Below are 23,468 nucleotides of genomic sequence, written 5' to 3'. Positions count from 1 at the left end.
TCAAGTTGGGTTAAAGCACTTTATGTGCGCACTAATGGGCAGCGTCGAAAACTAAGTTATTGAAGTTATTGAATTGACCCAATCCCAATTAATTTTTTTTACCCCTACCCATTCATACTTTGTTTCAAGGGAAAAGGGGAAGAGCTTCAAATTTTACCCCTAAGAAATGTGACAGCACCTGCACACGTCATCATATGCCATCACATATTCTTACTTTATATGAAATCGACAATGCAGACTGCAGCAGTTGTTCCTATCATCCTTTTTTATTTATTTATTTTTTTTGCCATTTATCTTTAGGAAATGTTATCATAACAATATAATGTGGCAGTGAGCTCATAACTGTACTGTGCATTTACATCATGGCCTTATAAGCACACGAAAACAACATTTACATTATACCAACCAGACACTGCAAAAACCTAATTCCCAACCATTACTTTTCTGACAGGGTATTCTAGTGTCATCAAGTGAGAGTTGTGAAAGTATGTTGTGGGACTATTATACAGGAGTTATTAATATGGATTATTGATACACGGTAAAAAATCTGTTATTTTACGTTTTTTACGTAAAATAATGGGCGTTAGATTGAAGAAATTTACAATAAAATAACGAAGGGTAAATTACAGAAATTTCCTTAAATTAAAATTTCTAATAAATTTCTGTAATTTTTTGCTGTTATTTTACGTGTTTTTTTTCTGCACTGATTTACAGATGGATGGCTAATATGTATGTCATTGACACTTTTGGCACTTTTTTGGAGTATTTTCATTAGTTTTGTTTTTCCTGTAAATGATTCAATAAATACCGTACCGTGCCATTCATACCGAGGTATTATCGTACCGTGAAATTCTGATATCGTTACATCCCTATTTCCTTTTCTTCAAGGCAAATTAACATGCAACTTGACTGTTGCATAAAAATAATAGGTTAAATAACAAAATGGGATTTAATCAAAAAGCAAGTTACATATATTTTAAATAAAATGAAAATGAAAGAGCTAAGGACTAACCAGTTCAAATGTTTTTAAATAAAATTAAATGTAATGTTCAAAAAAGCTTTTTTGTAGAGGTTACAGTTCAGAGCCAGCGTACAAGCAAAAAGCTAAATGCAGATTGTATTACTTTAGAAAATGCGGCATAGATTTATCCTATTTGGCATTTTACATTCTTTTGAACACATTTAGCTGCTGCTTTTCAATCAGACAATGCTTCTGTGTTCGTTCTTGCTGTCAATGACGGGGAAAATTATCAATGATAAGTTCATGATAAACCACAGTGAGTTTCACTCAACTGCGGGTGCAGATTTGCCATTTGGAGACAGATGACTTCATGACAAACACAGTGCATAATGTCAAGTTGAGAGCCCTATGCTGGATTCAGTGACCGGTGCACCTCTCCCCGTGCTGCTGTGAAGGCTGTCAGTGAGTGTGTGTGTGTGTGTGTGTGTGTGTGTGTGTGTGTGTGTGTGTGTGTGTGCGGTGACAGTCCTTACACCCGCTCGTTTTAATCAATATGAGTAATCTGATTAAACTGAATACAATCTTACATCAACAACACATGGCAAGCAATGCGTTGATAATAACAAATAATCATATTAGTTTACAAACAACCCACTGCTGTTATAATTACACATGTAATATTTTTTTTCCTGAGGCGATTAAAAGCTAAATTCACAATGACACTCTATCAAACACATCTACAATAAACATGATTTCTTACAGAGTTATTAACGCACAGCAATAAAACACAAAGAAAGGGCTGACTTTGAAAAAATAAACAGGGTGAGGCAGTAGGCCTCCGTCGGTCAGTGTTGACCATGGATGACGTATCCTAGCTCTTATATTGAGGCATGACTGATTGTCTAAGACAGCGTCGTTGGTGGCTGAAGAGACCAATACGGGAGAGGCATTTTTTACCACAGCAGTCGCATTGATAGGTGGCTCCCTGGCTGACGCTCTGCACCTTTCGGTGAACTCGCTTGTCCTGTTCTTCGGGACTCACCAAACCAAAATATTAACTTTTTTAAAATCCAGAGGGGCTTATAAAATAACAAACCCATTGTTATTTAAATAATTTACACAATTATAGTAATTTTATGTCAGTTAAAACTGAACAAAAATGGGAAAAACATAAAAAATGAAACATTTTTCAATTTGAATTAAATGAAATAATATAATTTTAGTTTAACACTGTTCAAGTATACTTTAATGATTTTAGTTTTACTTCAATTAGGGCTGGGTGGTAAACTTAGGAACGATATTTATTGACCAAACACCAATGTCAATATCAATAAAATAAGATTTGGTATGAAGTTTTTGTATGAAGGCTATAGTTTTACTAAATGTGGCTGCTGAGTGCACGTCTTGGTGAGTTGGTAAGTTCCTTTACTTGAAAGCTCAGATTTGATTTTCATAATTTGTTTTGTTTATAGAGATTGAGGTTTACTGTATCATTATTATTCACTCCTTACAGATATTAATCTACCTTTACCATTGCACACACTTTGTAACATTTTATTTATTTGTCAATTTTAAGAGTCTCTTTAACACTTGTTTTTTTTTTTTTTTAAAGAGATGTGATAATTTGTTTTAAATGTTTTTTGTTTTTGTTTTTGACTATTAACTGCAGTATTTGCTTTTTTTATTTAACCACTTTAATATTTAAATAAAGTGGTTAAAATAAAGAAATCCCTGTATAGCTTAATGGATTGTTAAAAAAAAAAGTCTATAATTTTTGATATTGAATGATATGAAACATGATATGGTTTTTATTTTTTTTATTTATTTATTTTTTGTTGCAATATTCACTTTTATCATAATGTACTGCAGTGCACTATTTGGGTAATGGAGTCTGAAGCTGACATCATTCAATCCCAAAATGCACCTCAATAACAAGTTTTGGAAAATAATTATGTGAAATGTTTGACTGCATATAGTGTGGATTCTTCGCAAAGATGAAAATTAGAAACTTAGCAAGACGGGTGCATTTTTTTATCAGGACTTTAGAAAAGAGGTGTTTTAATATCTGCATATGTGCAAGTCTTTATCATAAATATATCTTCAGTCAAGAAAATCTAGCAAATGTCAAATGTCCAGCAAAAGTTCACTTAAAAATAGTGCTCCTAACTAGCAACAATTTGTGAAAAGTCTAAAATGAACTATTGTTTATTATAATTCATTCACTGTACAACTGATTACAGTTCAAATAACTTCACTCGTGTACTGTGTATGTTTTGAGTTGTTAGCTTAGCTGCATGCTATTGTCAAACTACTGAAAACAAATGTGACTTGAATCTGTTCTGTGTTTTCTGTGTGGAGGGCTAATTGTCTGGCAGTAGATCTTTCAACAGGATGTTGGTTTGTGTATACTTCTTGGCTTTCTCCTTGTGAACAAATCACCTCCATCCTAAAGCAACAGGAAATCATCAGTTCCCACAAACCTTCCAGAAGAAAGACACAGAAAAAAAGGCCATCTTGCAGTTCTCTTATATTCTGCTTGAAACCAACACCTCAACCAAACTTAACTGCATTTACAGGTGTGGCGTCTGATTATTCTGCAGCATTTGCAAGTATACAGCAGTACAGACATAAGCAATTGAGTGCAATCGTAGTGAAGTGCTGTCAAGATTGTGACATTGTGCAGAACGTGGTCTCAAAATGTACTCCACATGGCACTGCGGATGTGGGACGGAGCATGGCATTAATGTTGGTGCCCATGCCTGATTCAAATCCTCCTTTTGATTCTCTTTGCCCTTTTCCCCCCAAACTGCACATGCCGGACAGAAAAAATGCAACCGCAACAATGTATTTCAAGAATGCATGAATGAGTCATGGAAAACTTTCTGTAATGCCATGATCCAGCTAAGCACTTCCATGCAGATCAGGGTCCAAAATTACCACTTGCCAAGTGCCAAACACAAGTAAAAATTGGCTTTGGCTCTTGACGGTAACATTATGTGGAACTGCAACGTTTCACAGCTTTAAATTGAAGTGTAGGAATGATAATCTGATTCCTTGCTGATGTGATGTGAATGATTAAAATGAAAGCCGTCAGTTTAAGAAAATATCCATGACTTACATGTCTTTTAACACTTCATTCAATCATCCTTTTTCTTTTTCGACTTATTCCCTTTATTAATTAGGGGTCGCCAAGCTGCAACCCATCACTGGGAAACATCCATACACACTCATTCACACACATGCACTATGTACAATTTTAGCTTACCCAATTCACCCTGTACCGCATGTCTTTGGACTTGTTGGGAAAACCGGAGCACCCAGGGGAAACCTACGTGAAAACAGGGAGAACATACAAACTCCACACAGAAATGCCAACTTATTCAGTTGAGGCTCCAACCAGCAACCTTCTTGCTGTGAGGTGACAGTGCTACCCACTGCGCCACCGCATCGCTCCTTTCAACACTTTATATAGATAAACAAATAAATAAACAAATAAATGAATACAAAGGCATGCATTAGTTTTTGACCTGCCAGGCTGCATGTGTTTGCTAGAAAAAATAAATAAATAAAAAATAAAGGCGTCCCAATGGTGCAATGGGTAGCACGATCGCCTCACAGCAAGTAGGTTACTGGTTTCAGCCCCAGCTGGGTCAGTTGGCATGTCTGTTGGAATCTGTTCTCCCCGTGTTTGCTTGGGTTTCCTCCGGGTGTTCTGGTTTCCCCCACAGTCCAAAGACATTCGCTATAGGTGAATTGGGTGAGCTAAATTGTCCATAGTGTATGTGTTTGAATAAGAGTGTATGGGTGTTTCCCAATGATGGGTTGCTGCTGGAAGCCGCCAAAGCATATGCTGGATAAGTTGGCGTTTCATTCCGCTGTGGCAACTGCTGTTTAATGAAGGGACTAAACTGAAAATAAAATTAATAAATGAATGAGTGAATGAATGAGAAATAAATAAATAAATAAATAAATAAATAAATAAATAAATAAATAAATAAGACATGCATTACTTTTTGACTTCCAAGCTACATGTGTTTGCTAGAAAATAAATAAATAAATAAATAAATAAATAAATAAATAAATAAATAAATAAATAAATAAATCTCTAATTTTTATCTATTTATTTATATTTTTTAATATTATTTATATTTTTATATTTTACCATTTATTCCTATATGCAAAGACATTACTTCTGTCTTCATTGACACATGTAATTTGGGATTTGAAACATTTCTTTATATGATAACTGTTTTGTCACTTTTTTTCTGGTATTGTGTATCTATATGCAATTTGCAAGAAAAAAAGTATATATTTAATCCCAGGTTTTTATTTGGAGTATTTTTGCTATGGACAATACTTTCTTAATTAATAATGTCTTATTTAAATGTATCAGTCACAATGTACAATGAGGTTATATTTACTAAAAATGACTAAGAAAAAAGAATACTTTTACTGCATATATTATTCATAGATCAGCATTTACTAATGCATTTTTTGAATCCAAACTTGTGCTTATTAACATAGTTAATGTGCATTAACAATGCACTGTAAGTTAACAAAAACTAACAATGAACAACTTAATTTTCATTAACTAACTTTAACAAACATACTCTAATAGTGTTAATGTAATTATACATTATTTATGTTAGTAAATACAAAAAACTTACAGAGCCCCATAAGTTATAATACTTATGATTAATTTAATTTAATTTAATTTAATTTAATTTAATTTAATTTAATTTAATTTAATTTAATTTAATTTAATTTAATTTAATTTAATTTAATTTAATAGTTGTTTAAAAGAAATTTGACGAAAATCTAGGCTCTGGCCTATAGCAAGATTGTGAGATCAGCTGAAGCAGCCTGTTAACATGGCAGAACTGTCAGGTCTCAATGCAAACATTTTATAGCTCTGATGAGGTTGAGAGCCAAGCAAAGAGCACTGTCTTTACACGAAGGGCAGCTTGCGTGTTCTGTCTCCCTTGGGCTGTGAAGCACATGCTGGCTCTGTTTAGATGAATTGGGCTGTGCTGACAACCCTCTGAGCCCCTCGTAAATGTGTTCTCTACAGGCCAGACTCACTGGATTGGCCGTTCACACATCCATCTCCGTGTTCTGCCTGTGTTTTATAGGACAGTAAAGGAAGCTGGATTATTTGTCTAAGAGCAAAAGTGGAGAAGAACAGAGAAAGGGGTCACAATCTTCCTGGTTTGTTTTCTGAAACAGGGCCGAACTAAAAAACTGAATTAAAAAGACAGAAAGAGAGTGTGTAGTGCTGTCTCTGCTTTGAAATGAATGCCGCTACAGTGCAATAAACTGTAGTGCTTAAGTCAAACTATGCTTGTTTTTACTGTGTGCTTTGAAAACATTTAAGCGAGAACAGTGAGTGGGAGTGTGTGTGTCTAAAGGGATTAATAAATTGTTAGAGGGTCATAGAAACCATCAGATAATAACTAAAAACAAATGTGCAAAAATAAAAACATGAAAAGGCCTTCATTTAGGCTTTTTAAATCTCAATAAGTTTTCAGAGACATCAGTGAAGGGCTTGAGGAGAGAAGCGTTAAATCTCTCTATATTGGCCATTATTCTAAGGGGCCACAGACCTGTCACTTCAAGGTATTCTTACCTGACAAAACACTTTTAATAGAGGAGAGCTGTGGCCTAGCAAAAGAACAAAAAGAAAAAAGAAAAAAAGCCTAAAACAAAATCTGGTGGTTATGGCCAGGGTCAATCCATTTTTATGGCCCCATCTGTATGTTTTAATATAGGCAATAAACTTGAGCAAATGTTGACATTTTAAACAGGTGTTACACACTAAATGAAAAAATAAAGAGTATTTAATATAATAATAATAATAATAATAATAATAATAATAATAATAATAATAATAATAATAATAAACTATTATGTATCCATTTATTTATTTAATACATTAACATTTATTAAAATTCAAATGTTAAGTCTAGAATTCACATCATAAATATAATTCCAAACTTAATAACCCACAAATACTGAAAATATTAATAAAAACATGAATTTTCAGTAAAGACTTCATTATTTATTTATTTGTTTATTAATTAATTAATTAATTTATTTATTTATTTTTAGTAGAATTTAGACTGTAAACATATCACATTTATTAAAATTTTATTAATCAAAATATTAATGAAAACATGTATGTTCAATGTAGACTTTATTATTATTATTCTTTTATTATATTTTAATTTATTTTATTTTTGGTAGAATGTAGACTGTAAAAATATTATATTTTTTAAATAAAAATGAAATTTGTATGTTCTCCCCGCATTCACATAAGTTTCATCTGGGTGCTCCGCTTTCCCTCACAAGTCCAAAGAAATGCGTTGTCAGTAGTGTATGTGTGTGAATGAGTGTGTTTGGATGTTTCCCAGTGATGGGTTGCAGCTGGAAGGGCATCCACTGCATAAAACATATGCTGAATAAGTTGGTGGTTCATTCCGCTGTGGCGACCCCAGATTAACAAAGGGACTAAGCCGAAAAGAAAACAAATGAATGAATGAATGAATGTTCATTGTAGACTTCATAATTTATTTATTTTTTATTTATAGTATTTGGTTATTTGTTTGTTTATTTAATAAATAAAAAAACAATATAATTTAGACTGTATATAAAGTACGTTGTCAAATTTATGGAAATTAAAATTCAAAGTCTGGAATATGCTTTATACACATAATTCCAAACTTGCAACATGAACTGAATGTCCCACAAAATACTGAAAACATTAATAATAACATGAAAGTTCAGCATAGACTTTGTCTTATTGTTATTTTATTTACTTACAATATTTGTTTACTCATTTGTTTATTTAATAAATTAAATAATAAAATATAATTTAGACTCTAAAGTACATTACCACTATCATATATTTTCATTATGACATCTAAAATGCAAAGCCTGGAATATGCTTTAAGCACATAATTCCAAATTTGCAACATGAATTGAATGTCCCACAAAATACTGAAAACATTAATGGAAACATGAACGTTCGGTTTAGACTTATTGGTCAGAACATTTAGGCCTGTAGCTCTGTCAACTTTGAAAGAAGATAGCTTTCTTCACAGAGGAATCAGCATCTGCTCTGTGACAGAAGATAAAAAGATCTGCTGAGTGAAATCGCAGTCCTCTCACAATGACAGTAAGGATTTTATGAGGTCTAAGGCAAAGTCAACTGCTCCCTGTAGTAAAAGGGTGCAAAACTATCAATCCCTAGCCTTTGAACCTCAAGAAGTCCAAGTAGTCTTCAGCCTACTATTTCATGACACCAGACCCCAAATCCTGTAAGCTGTGGACCAAAGCCTACTCTAAATCATCCAGCAAGACCTGTACCTATCACTCTACAGACAGAGCTGAACTGACAACCCCACAGGGCTGGAGAGCAGAAAAACTAGTCTTCACAAAGGAAGTCTGCGTGGAATGAGAGGCAGATGGCCAGCCGTTCAGCATCCCTCTGCTTTAGTAACCTGAGGAGTCGTGACCTTCAGTCAGCCATATTAGAGGCCAGCACCTGCAGAATGATATGTTCACAGACAGCTGTGATAGTGCGGGATGAGCAAAACATAGGCTTTAAATGCTTCCAAATGGAATATTGAGCTTTGTTGCACATCACTAAGAAGAAATGTATTTGTTTTTGTGAATATATCTCGACTGATCTTAGGGGGCCCTTAAAACAGTTCGCACAATCAATGAAAATCTTTGAAGGCTTTTATCTTTTATGACATGGCTTTGAATTAAAATTAATATGACAATAGAATGAGAATATAGTTTAAAAGTCTCCCTGCAACATGGGAGAATTAAAGCATTCCCACAACAATTAGGGTATCCCTTCATGATGTTCTTTTTTTTTTTTTTTAACATGGAACATGTTATTGAATATCTGAAGAAGATCATGGACATAATGAACTGGGGCTGAAAACAAAACAAAACAAAACAAAACAAAACAAAACAAAACAAAACAAAACAAAACAAAACAAAACAAAACAAAACAAAACAAAACAAAACAAAACAACTGGCACTGGGACTGTCACAAAAATCTATATATTTTACTAATTGTATGTATTGCAGCTCATAAGTTTTGGTCACTTTATTTTAAAGTGCAATTCTTGTTATTAATAAATGATTAACCCTTACTTTTAGCTCATTAAACTACTAATTTGCTGTAATTAGTGAGGTAGTAGTTCGATTAAGGTATTACAGTTTTTTTCAATTGTTTTGCCACAAATTTCTGAACCCTGATGTCAATTTTCAAAACTCTAGACACAAAACTCCAAACACTCACTGCTTTTAACACAGGCTCTCCAGTGTTCAAAACTCTGCATGCTGCATTCATTTCCTTAAAGAAGTCTTACATTTGCAGGATCATTGGTTCACATAATCCTTTTATCATACAAATACTACAGGAACACAACTTTAGATGACCAGCACACAAGATGCACATCATTTCAATAAACAATCTTTAACATTCATTAAATATTGTTGTTGGAAATATATGATACAGGTTCATTATGGTTTATACATAAGTGTAGAGGGAACAGTACAGACAGTGGATTCACTGAACTAGTTTTATTTATTGCATCATAACGTAGGTTTACTGTAATTTTTTCTAACTTCACGTCCCCATAAAGAAAGCTGATATACTGATATATGGCATGATATCTGTCTAAATATGAAAATTACAATTGGATTCCACATACTGTATATAAAATGTCATAATAGTATATACAGTATGTGTGTATGTATGTATGTATGTGTGTGTGTGTGTGTGTGTGTAGGGGGGTGAGGGGGTGGGGTGTGTGTGTGTGTGTTCATATACAGCCATATGGACACAAATAGAAATTATAGGTAATATATAACATAACAGATAATATATTTAACATATATGTACATATTTGTAATTATGTCATGTAGTTGAAAAAAATGGCAATATTTTGACCATGTGCTGTATGATATTTTATATATGTAAAATTCATATGAACTATTATGTCACATTTGTAATTTGCATATATTTTTATATATCAGATTTCTATTTTGGGATCAGTGTTTCCATCGGTCTTGTGGATTTGGTCACAGGTTCTCCTCTACATCATAGTAGTGTTTTCATTACTCAAGACTCTTGGAAAGAACCTTCTGTCAATGTGAATCTGGGTCTGACATTGGTCTGCTGTGGTTGGGCTTTCTTACATACAGTAAAGTAATGTCAAATATGAAAACATTGTCTGTAAAAGTGGTACACGGAACAAAGAAAATATAAATGGATGTAGAGTAAATATACTTTATAAGCTCTAATAAACAGCCAACATCTTAATAATTAGTAATAAGTAAATTCCAGTAAAAGATAAATATTCTTTCACATTTAAGTAACATACCACCTAGACTAAACCCTATTCTAATCCTGTGTGTCTTCCTCCTCTCAGTAGCATACCTATCTGTGTGGCCCATTATACAGCTGATTATGCGGACCAGGTGTGAATCACTGCATTGGTAGTGATAGTCCAAGCCTTCTCTCATAAAGCTTTTTCAATTTCTTAGAAAATTTTAATTAGTATACACCAGATATATTGTTTTCTGTAAGCACATTAACATGTAGGTTAACAAGTAAAAACTCTAGGCTGCATTATCCAGTTCTTAAAAGTCTTGTGAACATATTATGTGTGTGTTTCACGGAGTTATTTCAGTAGCTTTAACATTTATTTTCAAACTTTGTTAGTCACTAACGAACTATAAACTTATCTTTCTCAAAAACACAATCATATACATCAATTTTGTTAACATAATGTCCGAACTTCTCCAGGCACCAAAACACCTTCAGATCCCAGAAGGTTAAATGTCACCCGACATTTTGAGTTCACTCTTTAGAAATATAGGTTATGTATTATAAACAGTCTGTCAAGATAACCTAAAGTTTAGACAAAAATGTACAGTGAAATGTCATACATGTGGGACAGTGACAGTTATCAATGAAACATGTTTTTTAATATGAATTAAAGGGCACCTATTTTACCCTATTTTCAAGGTTAAAGTCTTTTGTGTCTACAGAATGTGTCTGTAAAGTTTTAGCTCAAAATACCCATCCGATTAGTTATTATACCTTTTTAAATCTGGGAGATTTGAGTTGCCTGTGTCTTTAATGCAAATGAGCTAGTTCTCCCGTGTCAGAGCCATAGAGATCAATCTGTATTGCTCTGATGCATATAGCCTTCACCTAGAAACAGCACAGTGACAGACAAGAATGAAGAAGATCTCACTTACTAAAGTAAGAACTGTCCCAACTGTTTGATATATTTATTGTGAAGTTAATTCAAACATTTCTGCAATGATGAGTCACACACAATGATGTTATAAAGTTCACGTGTGTGCATACACACATACACACACACGCGCACACACGTTTAGCTTTGCACTGTTTTTGCATGGCAAATGTGACAGAACACATGTTAATATCCAATGCTGTATGGACATCCACTGTTCTACAAAATAAACTTGCTTACTGTACAATTTAGAAAATGCTTTAATGGTTTTTACTTTGTTAGCGACTTAGTTCTGGCAACCACAGCTTTTTTTTAACATAAAATGTAAAGATTTTTTAATTTTAATTTTTTTTAAGTGTAACCAAACTTGAAGTACAACATAAAACAGTAAATTATGTCGACCTCTTTTTTTCACATTAGCATGCCAAATCCAGTTCATTTGATTAAAATTAAGGTTCGTACGATTTTTAAAAATTCACATTTGGTCTTTGCAGTGCTTCAGAAAGACATGAGTTTTAAAACATAATCATAACAATATATTGAGGGAAGAGAGAGACTCACCTGCTTGATTTGTAGTGATGGTGACCGCAGCGTACTGGCGGATTGTGGGGGCCTGAAAAGACACTCCATTTTGGGCCTCAATCTCAAAGGTGTAGTTGGTGTGTGCCAGGAGGTCTGCCACAGTTACGGTTGTGTTAGTGAGGCCAAAAGCACGGGGCAGGAAGCGCACAGCCCCTCGACAGGGTTCACACTGTCTGGGACCCGGCCAACATCGCTTGCAGACCACGTTAAATATTACATCCTTTCTGCCTCCGGTGTCTGCTGGCCAGTTCCAGTCTAGAATCACTGAGGTCTCGTTAATGGCAGAGATCACATTGCGAGGGGCAGAGGGAGGACCTGAGGAAAGAAGATATAGTATACATTTAATTATATTGTTTATAACATCCAAATACAAAGTGCAACACAATAAAAATGTATTGATCTGAATTGAACTGCACTGTTAGCACTGTTCCACAAAACCACTTTTAAAAATAAAGTTTTATTACTGTCATCAATAATTGATCATATTTAAACTTCAAAAGAAACCTATTTATTGCTAAATGAATGAATAAAAACAAATGATAATAATGCAGCTGGAAGACCATCCACTGCGTAAAACGTGCTGGATGAGTTGGTGGTTCATTCCGCTGTGGTGACCCCTAATTAATAAAGGGACTAAGCTGAAAAGAAAATGAATGAATGAAGAGTAATAATAATAATAATAATAATAATAATAATAATAATAATAATAATAATAATAATAATAATAATAATAATAATAATAATAATTATGTCATCTATGGTAATTAATATTTCAGCTTTAATGAAAGCTTTATGTTGCAAAACCTATGAAAAATAAATAAATTTAAATAAAATAAACTATTACTACTACTACTACTACTACTACTACTACTACTACTACTACTACTACTACTAATAATAATAATAATAATGATAATAATAATAATAATAATAATAATAATAATAATAATAATAATAATTTCATATACGTTAATAATCTTTCAACTTCGTTGAAATCTTTACATCTTTGCAAATAAAATAAAATAAAATAAAATAAAACAAAACAAAATAAAATAAAATAAAATAAAATAAAATAAAATAAAATAAAATAAAATAAAATAAAATAAAATAAAATAAAATAAAATAAAATAAAATAAAATAAAATAATCACAAATCCAAACACATCTCCTCAAATCCATTCCAGGCCAAACTATTGACATTTATTGATTCTTATTTTTACATTTATCTATTGTCCAAAGCATTTGTGTCTTTTTTGATTTTTCCTAAGGGATGACAGGAAAAACATCTGGGGCACAGTTTATACTTAAATGAAACACAACTGAGAACTCCATTAAATCTCATGAGCTATGAAAGAGCAATAAAATGTCCCTCTGGGGAAGTACATTTACTTTACAAAGTGTGGGTTTAATCGTTAAAGTCATCAGTTATGGACGGATACGGAATTTATGCAGGCATGTCCTTCCTCTTGTTAATATGTTGGCAAAGCCAATAGAATTACTCTGGAGTTCAAAAGTGTCCTCACTGAATTGTTATATTAACTTTAAAAGATTGTCCCAATATAAAAAACGGGGTATGAAGTGCGTCCAGCAGGCCATATACTGATTGAAATAACAGGCCTGCAAAGCAAGCTGTTATTTGAATAACTGACACATTTCTTTGTGTGTGTGTGTGTGTGTGTATATATATATATATATATATATATATATATATATATATATATATATATATATATATATATATATATATATATATATATATATATATATATATATATATATATATATATATATATATATATATATATATATGAAATTTCAATTTAAAGCAAGCAGATGAACGCTAGATCAAAGGCAGATTGTAAATTATTTTGGAATAATTAGAAATTTTTATATCTGAAATCTGTGCATGATTACATCATTTAGATCTAGCTTAAAGATGGTGGCAAGTGAAGCAATCAAGAGTGCAATGTCGGGTTGGTTTGATTTGACGTGAATTTACACACTGAAAACCCAGAGGTTTCCTGGCTCTTGAACCCGAGAATCACTTTGACAGACGTTTTGGTCTGAGAAAGAAAGAGGGGGAGAGATAGGATTTTGATACTACATTAAGAAATAGAACATTACACAAAGGAATCTCCTACACAAAATTCACTCCGGAACATTCCAGAACACTCCCTGTTGCTTTCCCTTGATTCTGACATGACGATAAATCAGACATTTAGCTTCAAGGTCAAATACAGGATTCACCACACAGGCCTTTTTAAAAGCACTTTAAATAAGAAGAGCAATAATCCTTCAGGAATAATTTACTCAAAAAAAAGTAGTTTTGTAATTATATTTGCCAGCTCTTGCGGAGGGAAAGATTTTAAGTCAGTGTCGTAAATATTAGTCTTGTCTTCACATGGTATAACATAAGAAGTTTTATACACTCGTGGTTATGAACGATTGTGATTTGAAAGCCACGTACTGTCCAACACAATATTTGGTTCTCAAATTAAACTGTCTGCTAATTCGTTCAGTATTTGTGCGGTTTTATGGCAAACAGTAGAGATTCTAGCTTAAATGGCACCCTGGGCAAACCACCCCATATACCCCTTCAACCCCCCTATGAATAGCTGCAAGGTTACATCTAGTTATAAAAAAGGACCTTCTAAAAATGTTTGTTGTATTAACCTAATTTTGGGTAAAATAAGGACAAAATCTAACTTGTGATTATTAAAAAAATATTTTAATTTAATATAAATAAAATTATTCTAAATAAATAACAGAAAAAAACCCTAAATGTAATTGGAAAACAATGTAAAGAAAAAACTGGAGTAATATGCTTAGATCACGAAATACTTTGCATGAATATAAATTATTACAATTTTATAAAAATAGAAAAAAATTATATATTTTTTATGGAATTATGGACCCGACTCAAGGCTGAGAATTAATGTTATTAAGTCTTATCTTCTTGACCCATTATCCCTCCTTTTTGCTTGATAACCATGCTTATTTCAAATTAGATAATTTTCAATTATAAAAACAAAGTGCTGGTTTGTAAACATCCAGTATGAGCGCGCAACAAAGTTGCAGAAAAAAACGGCAGCGCTAGCATTTACAGCGAGGGCATGGCATCTGATGCCATGATGTATATATATATATATATATATATATATATATATATATATATATATATATATATATACATACAGTTGAAGTCAGAATTATTAGCCCTCCTGATTTTTTCTGATTATTAGCCCTCCTGAAACAAATAAGACTTTCTCCAGTAGAAAAAAATATTATCAGACATACTGTGAAAATTTCCTTGCTCTGTTAAACATCATTTGGAAGATATTTAAAAAAGAAGAAAAAAATTTGAAGGGGGCTAATAATTCTGACTTCAACTGTATATAATATGTATAAAATTTACATAATGCTTTCAGTGAATTATAACAGCTTGTCACCCAGTTATAAGTACAGTTATTCTGCAAAATTAAAGTTATAGTGAGCGGTGTTCGTCTGACAGGTCCATTTTTGATAGCACCCTACCAATGGATATTGGATAAGACGAAATGGCCAAGCATCCAGCCCGAAATATACAACTATCTTATTGAATCATGTTACACCTTGACGTTGTGTAGACGTTACCACTATGACATCTATCAGGCATTGGATTTTGATCACTTTCAACACAACCTCTTCATTCATTCATTTACTTTTAGGCTTAGTCCTGTTAGTAATCTGGGGTCGCCACGGCAGAATGATCCGCCAACATGTTTTACGCAGTGGATACCCTTGCAGCTGCAACCCATCACTGAGAAACACTCATACACTCTCATTCACAGACATACACTACGGACAATTTAAGTTTACCCTTTTCACATGTACTGCGTGTCTTTGGACTTGTGGGGTAAACGGAGCACCTGGAGGAAACCCACGCAAACGCAGTGAGAATGCAAACTCCACAAAGAAATGCCAACTGACCCAGCCGAGATCAATGTAATTTGACGTCAATATTGGACGTCAAAATAACGTCCTAAGACGCTGGCTAGACCTGGAATTTTGGTGACCTGACGTCATGACCTAAATCTAACCTAATATTAACATTTTATGATGTTGTGTGCCCGCTGGGAATAAGAGCCAACAGAAATAAAGCCAAAATAAATTTAATTAACCATTGTGCACTGTTCAAACTGATAACCTTTTTGTCATGTTAATTATGAAAACATCCACAATTACTTTTTATGTCAGTTTGTGTTTTTTTTTATTATTATTTTTTTCACCAGACAATGACATCATGTATGACTTTGGCAATTAAAGAGTTCTTGTAATCTCTTTATAATCTTGTAATCTTCTAAGCAATTTAGTAGTTTTGATTAGGACTGAGGTTGCTTAACAGATGTATGCAAAACAATTTGAAAAAATATACATTTATCTGATGCATTTTTACAGCACTATAATTGGTGGATGTTTTTATCCATAACAAAACAAAGGGGTAGGAAATTTGCCCAGAGTGTATTGTTGAGTTTTTTTTTTAAATAATAATTGTCACCAAAAATCATTCCATTTGCTGAAACACAGTAAAAGTTATGGCCAAATTGAGAGTCAAAATCACCCCAGAGTAGATGAAAACATCCCCAACAGTACACAATGGCTAAAATAACATTTATATACATAATTATATTATTATTATTTGTTGTTATTGTTGTTGTTGTTAATTTTAATAGCAGTAGTATTAGCATCATCCTCATCTTCACTGTTGTTTTTTACACAAACATTAATAAAATGCAAATAGAAAAATTAACTAGGAACAATATACATGCAATACAAATATGAAAACTAATATGAAATACAATAGAATATAAGTTCAATAAATATAAATTAATTAACAAAACTAAATAGCTACACCAATAAACAACTCAGTAAATGACAACAGCCAAGCCCGTTCGCTATTTTAAAAAAGAATAGAGAATTTTCTCTTATACAACATGCTATTTTTCCTTTATATAAAAATGATACCCTGGTTTTATGTGTCAGTACAGATAAAATGCATTAATGTGCCTCAGTTTGCAGTGGTAGCGGCATAAACCAAAGTCTCTTTTTATAGGACAGAGGAAAAAGTAGTTATATGTCACTTGGTAACATCTTTGCCAGAGCAAGGCGTCCTTTGATCCTGACATTTAATAGAAATCGCAGCAAGCAGGTAATGTTAACAGACTGATTCTCCTGTTAGCAGAAGGATGTGAGGTGTGCCAGGGTAAGCCATCCGTTACATGGACAGTTCAGTCTGACAGGCAGCCCATGGAAGTGTGACTGCAGCATTTGTTGTTAATGCGAAGCCGAACAATCACCAGCACAACATAAAAATCCTCTCTGTGACATATGGTAGATATTTGCATCCGGGATTGATAAGTGGTACGATTATATTACATGTCCAGCGTTGGCATTTTCCTCACGTCAAGGATTTACGCCGCAGAATATCACCTTTATGAGGTCATAAAAAAAGAGACAGGCAGAAATAAACAAGTCCATTTATACGTACTAAAAACAGGCATAAATATGTATGCCTTTGAAACGCTCAGCTGTGATTAAATGCCGACCTTCGCTGACACGACATAGCATGCAACATAAACTGTAAATTTTACAAAGCAATAATTCAGGGAAAACCCATGCGCATAAATGCAGACATGAATTGTAGGAGTACATTCAAAATGGTGGGGGGAAAAAACACCTCGGAAGAACTGGGAATGACCTTCCACAATTATTGCAGATAATATCGTGCATCGTCTTCTTTTAATTGCAGTTCCGCTCTCAGAGCTGCCCTTAAAGTGTATCTGTTCCACTGCCTGCATCTGAGCAGATTCTATCAAGATAAATGTATAAACTCGAGGGCTATGACAGGATGAAGTGGAGAAATTAAAATCTTTTCAAGCATTTTCCCCCCCTTTCACTGTACCCATCAAAGTCTTAAACTAACATTGGAAATGAGTGCTTAAGTGAAAATGAAGACACACTATTGCTTCTGACAGCCAAAGTAAAATGCAACTTGTGAGCGTGGCATGATCCGACGTGCTGACTACTTCGGATGTCACGTAAGATACACCCTATTAAACTTGGCCACAGAACTCAATAAGGCTCTTGGTGGTTTTATGTGATATGAATCAGCACTGATAGCAACGCGGTGATTTATGGATAATGTGTTTTGGAATGCTTGGCAGTCGCTGCATGCATCTGTCTACCATCTGCATGCTTCTCCATAAAAGAGAATGGTTTAGCTTGCTCCGCTGCGCAAACCCGAGGAGGCTGATCGGTTGAAACGGTTAAAAATAAGCAAACACAGGCTATTCTCGGCGGGATGGCTTGAAGGCCGCTGAGGGAGTATCGGAAGCTTTGTCAGAATGAGCCAACACAAATTCATCAATCCTTGAACAAACATCATCCTTCAAAAAACCTCCAGCGCTTCTGAGGACTGCAGGAACGCTGTGATATGAGCAGCATAAATAATTCTCTGTACCACAAAGGAACTTCTTAATGCTCGTAAAGATTTTGTTCATTTACTATTCTTTGCCTTCCACAAAAAAAAAAAAGATGTTGAAGATTACTGTTAAACAAGCCAGTTTGGCTCCCTATGAATTCCATTGTATTTTTTGTACGTTCAGTTAAAATCAAATTAATTCAAAGTTGTTCGTTTAACTCGTCTTTAGAGCAAAAGAAAGATATGAAAAATAGAAGATATTTGAATAATGCTGATAACCAAAACACTCCAGTTGCCAATTATTTTTACCAAAGGCTTTCAAAACTGTTAGTTACAGGAACAAGTAACTGTAACATTTTATTTTGATGATCCATTTGTGTATTAGTAGACTGTCTGCTAAATATGTTGATACTACTCCTTAAACCGACATTTAACTGACTATAGAGAAATTTAAGTACATGTCAACTTACACTAACCTTAACCCTACCCCTAACCCCAACCTAACAATCTACTTATAATCTAAAGATAATTAGTTGGCATGTAGATGCAATGTAACTTATAGTAAATTCAACAAACTGATCATTAAAATAAAGTGTGACGCTACCAACAACTGGAGGATGGAGGACACCGATCAAATGTAAGTTTTTGTTTTATTTTGTGTTAACAGAGGCAAATTATAGATCTTATTAAAAAGCAAAAATTAGGTCAGAATATCTCATGACAATTTGAAACACTATCGCTAAAACTGAGAACAAATAACAATCAATAAAGGCACTTTCTTACGTTTTAAAATACTTTATGGTGTTCTACAAGGCACCAATCAACATACTTCATGCTTACTCTTACTCGCTACTGGTAGTACTTATTACTGGAATAGATCCAGCCCTATTGTGTTTTCTTCTAGTTCCTGTACACTGTAAAAAACTGTTAATTAACAATTTCTATATTTTGTGTTATCTGTTTTTTTACGAATGTAAATTGCATAATGGGAACTTGACCTCTGCTCTGTGGAAATTTGATATTGAAAATTCAAATCTACAGTTTAACAAAACTTTTTATTTTTACATTTTAGTAGTTTGAGACAAGATATGTGTCACGGTCACGACCTAGCCTGTGCAGATTGCTGGTGTACACAAAGATCGCTAACGAACAACAAATCCGCCATTTCAAGAACTACAAGTTCCACACACACCAGTTCCTGATCTCGTTTGATTGCACTCACACAGCTGAAGCTGCTCAAAGATTGATTATTTGGACTAATATTACAGCACACAAACACAAAGACTTGGCTGAGTCTTGTTATAGTAAGCATTATGACACGTTTTCCTTGCCTTACCTCCAGTGTTTAAACCTTGCTTTGTTTTGTTTGTTTTGCATTATCCGCTGCCAGCCTGTTTTGACCATTCACCTGTGCATTTGACTATGGCTCTGGATTGCCCGTATACATCTGTTTGCCCCTGTGAGGACCGTTGCTCGCCTGATCATTCTCTGCTTAAACCCTGCATTTGTCTCCGCCTTTCCATTGTCAGTGTACCCATTTACATTACAATATTGTTTAGGAACTGAAATATAGAGAACTAAGTTTAAAAAACAACAGAAAATACAATACCAACCCAGACAACATATTACTTCAAACTTATACAAATGTTAATAAAAGTCACTGTTTCAAACATTTTAAGGTTAAAAGTTGTTGAAATAAAGATCAGGGTTCCATAGTGCAATTCGAAAGCCTAAATAAGTGAGACAAACTTGAATTGAAAAATACAAAAAACACTGTCAATTTACAGATATTTTACTACTGAGAATGACAGCTGGGTACATAGACAGCTGGCCAATAGTTCCAGGATGTATGTAAAAGTTCTTTCGTGAAAGCAGTTATTGTATAGATAAAAAAAGAGAAGCTTAGGCTATAAACATTCTTTAAAATATGATATTTTATATTTGTTTTATACTTGTTATTTTTGATTTTTTTCCAGAACAAGAGATTTTGAAGTGTTTTCCAACCTATTGACTCTTATCTTGAACATATTGTTTAAAGTTATCTATTCTAAAAAACATTTATTCACTTGGTCATTAATTTATTGTCCAAGAAAACCAACAATTTTTCAAAAATTCCTCGAAATTTAGGTTGAGAGCCACAGATAAAAAATTTTATACAGGTTTAGACCAACATGATGCTGTAAATCATCATGATTTTGCGATGAATTTAGGTAAAGTTTAAACAAAACAAACATGTGGGTATGTAAGATAAGAGCACGTACGAGAGCAGGCCATGGAGGCAGGGTCCTCGTCTGCTCGAAAGTAGTTTTTCTCACAGCCGCAGTGTACAGATCCCTCCTGGTGTGTGTAGCTGTGTGGAGGACACTTGGAGCACTTGACGTTCCCAGATGAAGCCTTATAGAAACCGGGCCGGCAGGCTGTGGGTGCAACAACAGAAGGGAAGACAAATTAGGGTGCTGGGAGACTATGGCAAACAGGGCCATTCGTTACCCTATTACAATACTGCCACTTTTAATGAAGCGAATCATTTCACATGAGCATATGCATTGGCGGACACAATGGAAAGATATTTAATCATCTGCACAGACTTAAACAAACTAATAACAGTACCAACAGTGCTAAGATGTGCGTACAGTGGGCCACATGCACATGTAAGGGAATGTTAATGACCTCATAAAAGTGAATTAATATTTCCCGACACTGGTTCTCAGTAATATGTGTCTGTGAAAGTTTTAGAAAACATCTTAACATCTTACAAAATGATCTAGTTTGTTAAGATATCAAAATCTTGATGTTTGGGATCAAATCTTAGGACCAAGTTACTCAACATGCGTAATACACATTTATTCACATTATAGACAAATTCCACTTGTTCATTCACGAATATGTAAGATGTTGATTATTATTATTTTAAAAATGGAACACACTTTCTTATGAAGTGTTACTTTAGTTAATTATTTAAATGTCAGGGTGATATAACTGTCTCAAAGAAGAGAAAAACAATTCCAGTATTAATGCTTTGTGGAGAGCAAGATACTTATAATATAAAGAGAACCCCTAAAGACCCCTCATAAATTTTCTAATATTTTTGAAAGATGTCTGTTATGATAAATTATTTAAACAGATATACAGTACAATTAAATTATTCTAGAAGTGCAATTTACTTTCCTGACTTTTAAATAGTATATCAAGATTTAAAGTGTATGCTTAAACAAAAAATAAATAAAACCTTTTCTTGAAACTGCAATTTTTAAAAATAAAACCCCCAAAATAACAGCAAATCGTTTTTATACATACTAATAGTCTGTTCCAAAGGAAAATTTAGGAGAAACGTCTGAAACATAATTACATTTCACTATCCATACAAGCACAACCTGCAGTATAAGTCATAAATATTCCCCCGAGAAGAGAAAATTTAGAAGGCGAAAGTAATAGCTACGTGATAAAGTGTTTTTAAAAATACTTTTAAAGTCTCCTTTAATGTCATATTCAGTGGCAGTTGCATGAATTATGCAAATGTACCTTTTAAAATGGAAAAAAATACAGCTGCTATTAAAGTGTACTCATCAGCTCATCCTATTCATGAGAATCCTATTCCATTACTCATTATAAAGAGGGAAAAATCAGGATGAGCTGGCTAATTACTGCTGCTCAAACACATCTGTATTCCACTCCCCTCTTGTTGTAGGTTCAATACCTGATACAGTCGCTGAACCACGGCTTCAAGTCAGCACCATCTTCCGAGAATCAATTGAATTCTGCTTCACAGCAAGAAAACCAATAGGACTTTATAACTATAAGAAGCAAGGTCATTTTATTTTCCACTGGAAACAAGGAAGATCATCTTTGCGTTTAATAAAGATTTTTTTTTGGGGGGGGGGGGGGGGGGGGGGTAAAACATGTTTACTACCAATCATACAGTCTACATGATATTCCAACCACTACAGTATGGCTGCTTTATTCAAACTCTGAGCAGATGCCTTGGAGACTTCAAACTGTGAATTAGGAGAGTGCATGGGATGCTTGAGAATCGGAAAAATATTGTATTATTGTTTGTTACAAGAATTGTAATCATACATGCTGTATGTGAATCAGAAAAGTCCCAAATGTTATAAACATACCTGTGAACATGAGGATCTCAGAGGATCATTTTAGAGTTCAGATGTGGCTTTTTCAAACATTTAAAAAATTACTTCTTTAACCTTACGTAATTAATTTCAGACAACTTTAACCAATATATAATCAAATTAAGTATTTTATTGTGTTCACATAATTATGTCTGATTAGTTATAGCTACTGTAAAATTAGAATGCTATGAGGTCATACTACAGAATTTATTTATAATAAGTCCAAACTAATTTATTGAACTTTATAATAATTACTGAATTTCAAAAATAATTATACCTTAGTCATTTAAAAGGCCTCTATGATGAAAAAAAATATTTTGTAAGCTGATTGGACAGAACAGTATATGTATAGTGTGTCCAGCCATATTGGAGTGACATAAAGACAATGGGCCCTATCATACACCCGGCACAATGTGGCGCAAGGCGCAATGCAATAGTTGTTTGCTATTTTTAGCTTAGCGCAAGAGTCATTTTGACTTTTTGCTCCACGCTGTTTAAATAGCAAATGCATTTGTGCTCATATGAGCGCCCATTGGTGTTCTGGCCAAAAAAGCAGGCGTGTTTTGGCGGGTTGCTATTTTGAGAAACTATTATAGTCTGTTCTTAAGACCAGAACAAAACCGGCCTAAAGTCCAACGCAGAGTGAGTTTGTTGTGTGCCACTTACACACTGCTTAATACACACAAGATGAGCAAGTAGAGCAATACGCAAATATCTTTACATGTGAAAAAATAATTAAAATATTAAGGATATATATATATATATATATATATATATATATATATATATATATATATATATATATATATATATATATATATATATAGGATATAAATATAAAGGATTAAAATATTACACAAAAAATATTATTTTCTAGTCTACATAAATATGAAAAAACACTGCCTCATGCCTTCTTCATCTCGGGAGGCATTTTCAGTTCATTCAATTTGCTTTTGTATAATGTTATTATTATTAGCAGTATTATTTATTATATCCATATTTATATTTGTTTTATTAAAAACAAGCTTAGATTTGCCCACCCGTCAGGTTTTAGAC

General features: G+C 33.4%; 1 protein-coding gene across 4 annotated transcripts in view; it reads right to left on the bottom strand.

Moving 5' to 3' along the window:
* epha3 (eph receptor A3) overlaps positions 1-23,468 on the bottom strand; it is a 164,931-nt gene that overhangs the window by 64,171 nt on the left and 77,292 nt on the right. For all 4 annotated transcript variants that reach the window (NM_001365172.2, XM_087267147.1, XM_087267148.1 and 1 more), the window contains 2 exon segments: positions 11,806-12,141; positions 20,547-20,702. In NM_001365172.2, coding sequence (NP_001352101.2) covers positions 11,806-12,141; positions 20,547-20,702 — 492 coding nt within the window.

The sequence above is a fragment of the Danio rerio genome, chromosome 9, assembly GCF_052040795.2.
Source record: "Danio rerio strain M-AB ecotype USA chromosome 9, GRCz13ab, whole genome shotgun sequence".
NCBI lineage: Eukaryota > Metazoa > Chordata > Actinopteri > Cypriniformes > Danionidae > Danio > Danio rerio.
This window is presented reverse-complemented; position numbering and strand designations above follow the sequence as displayed.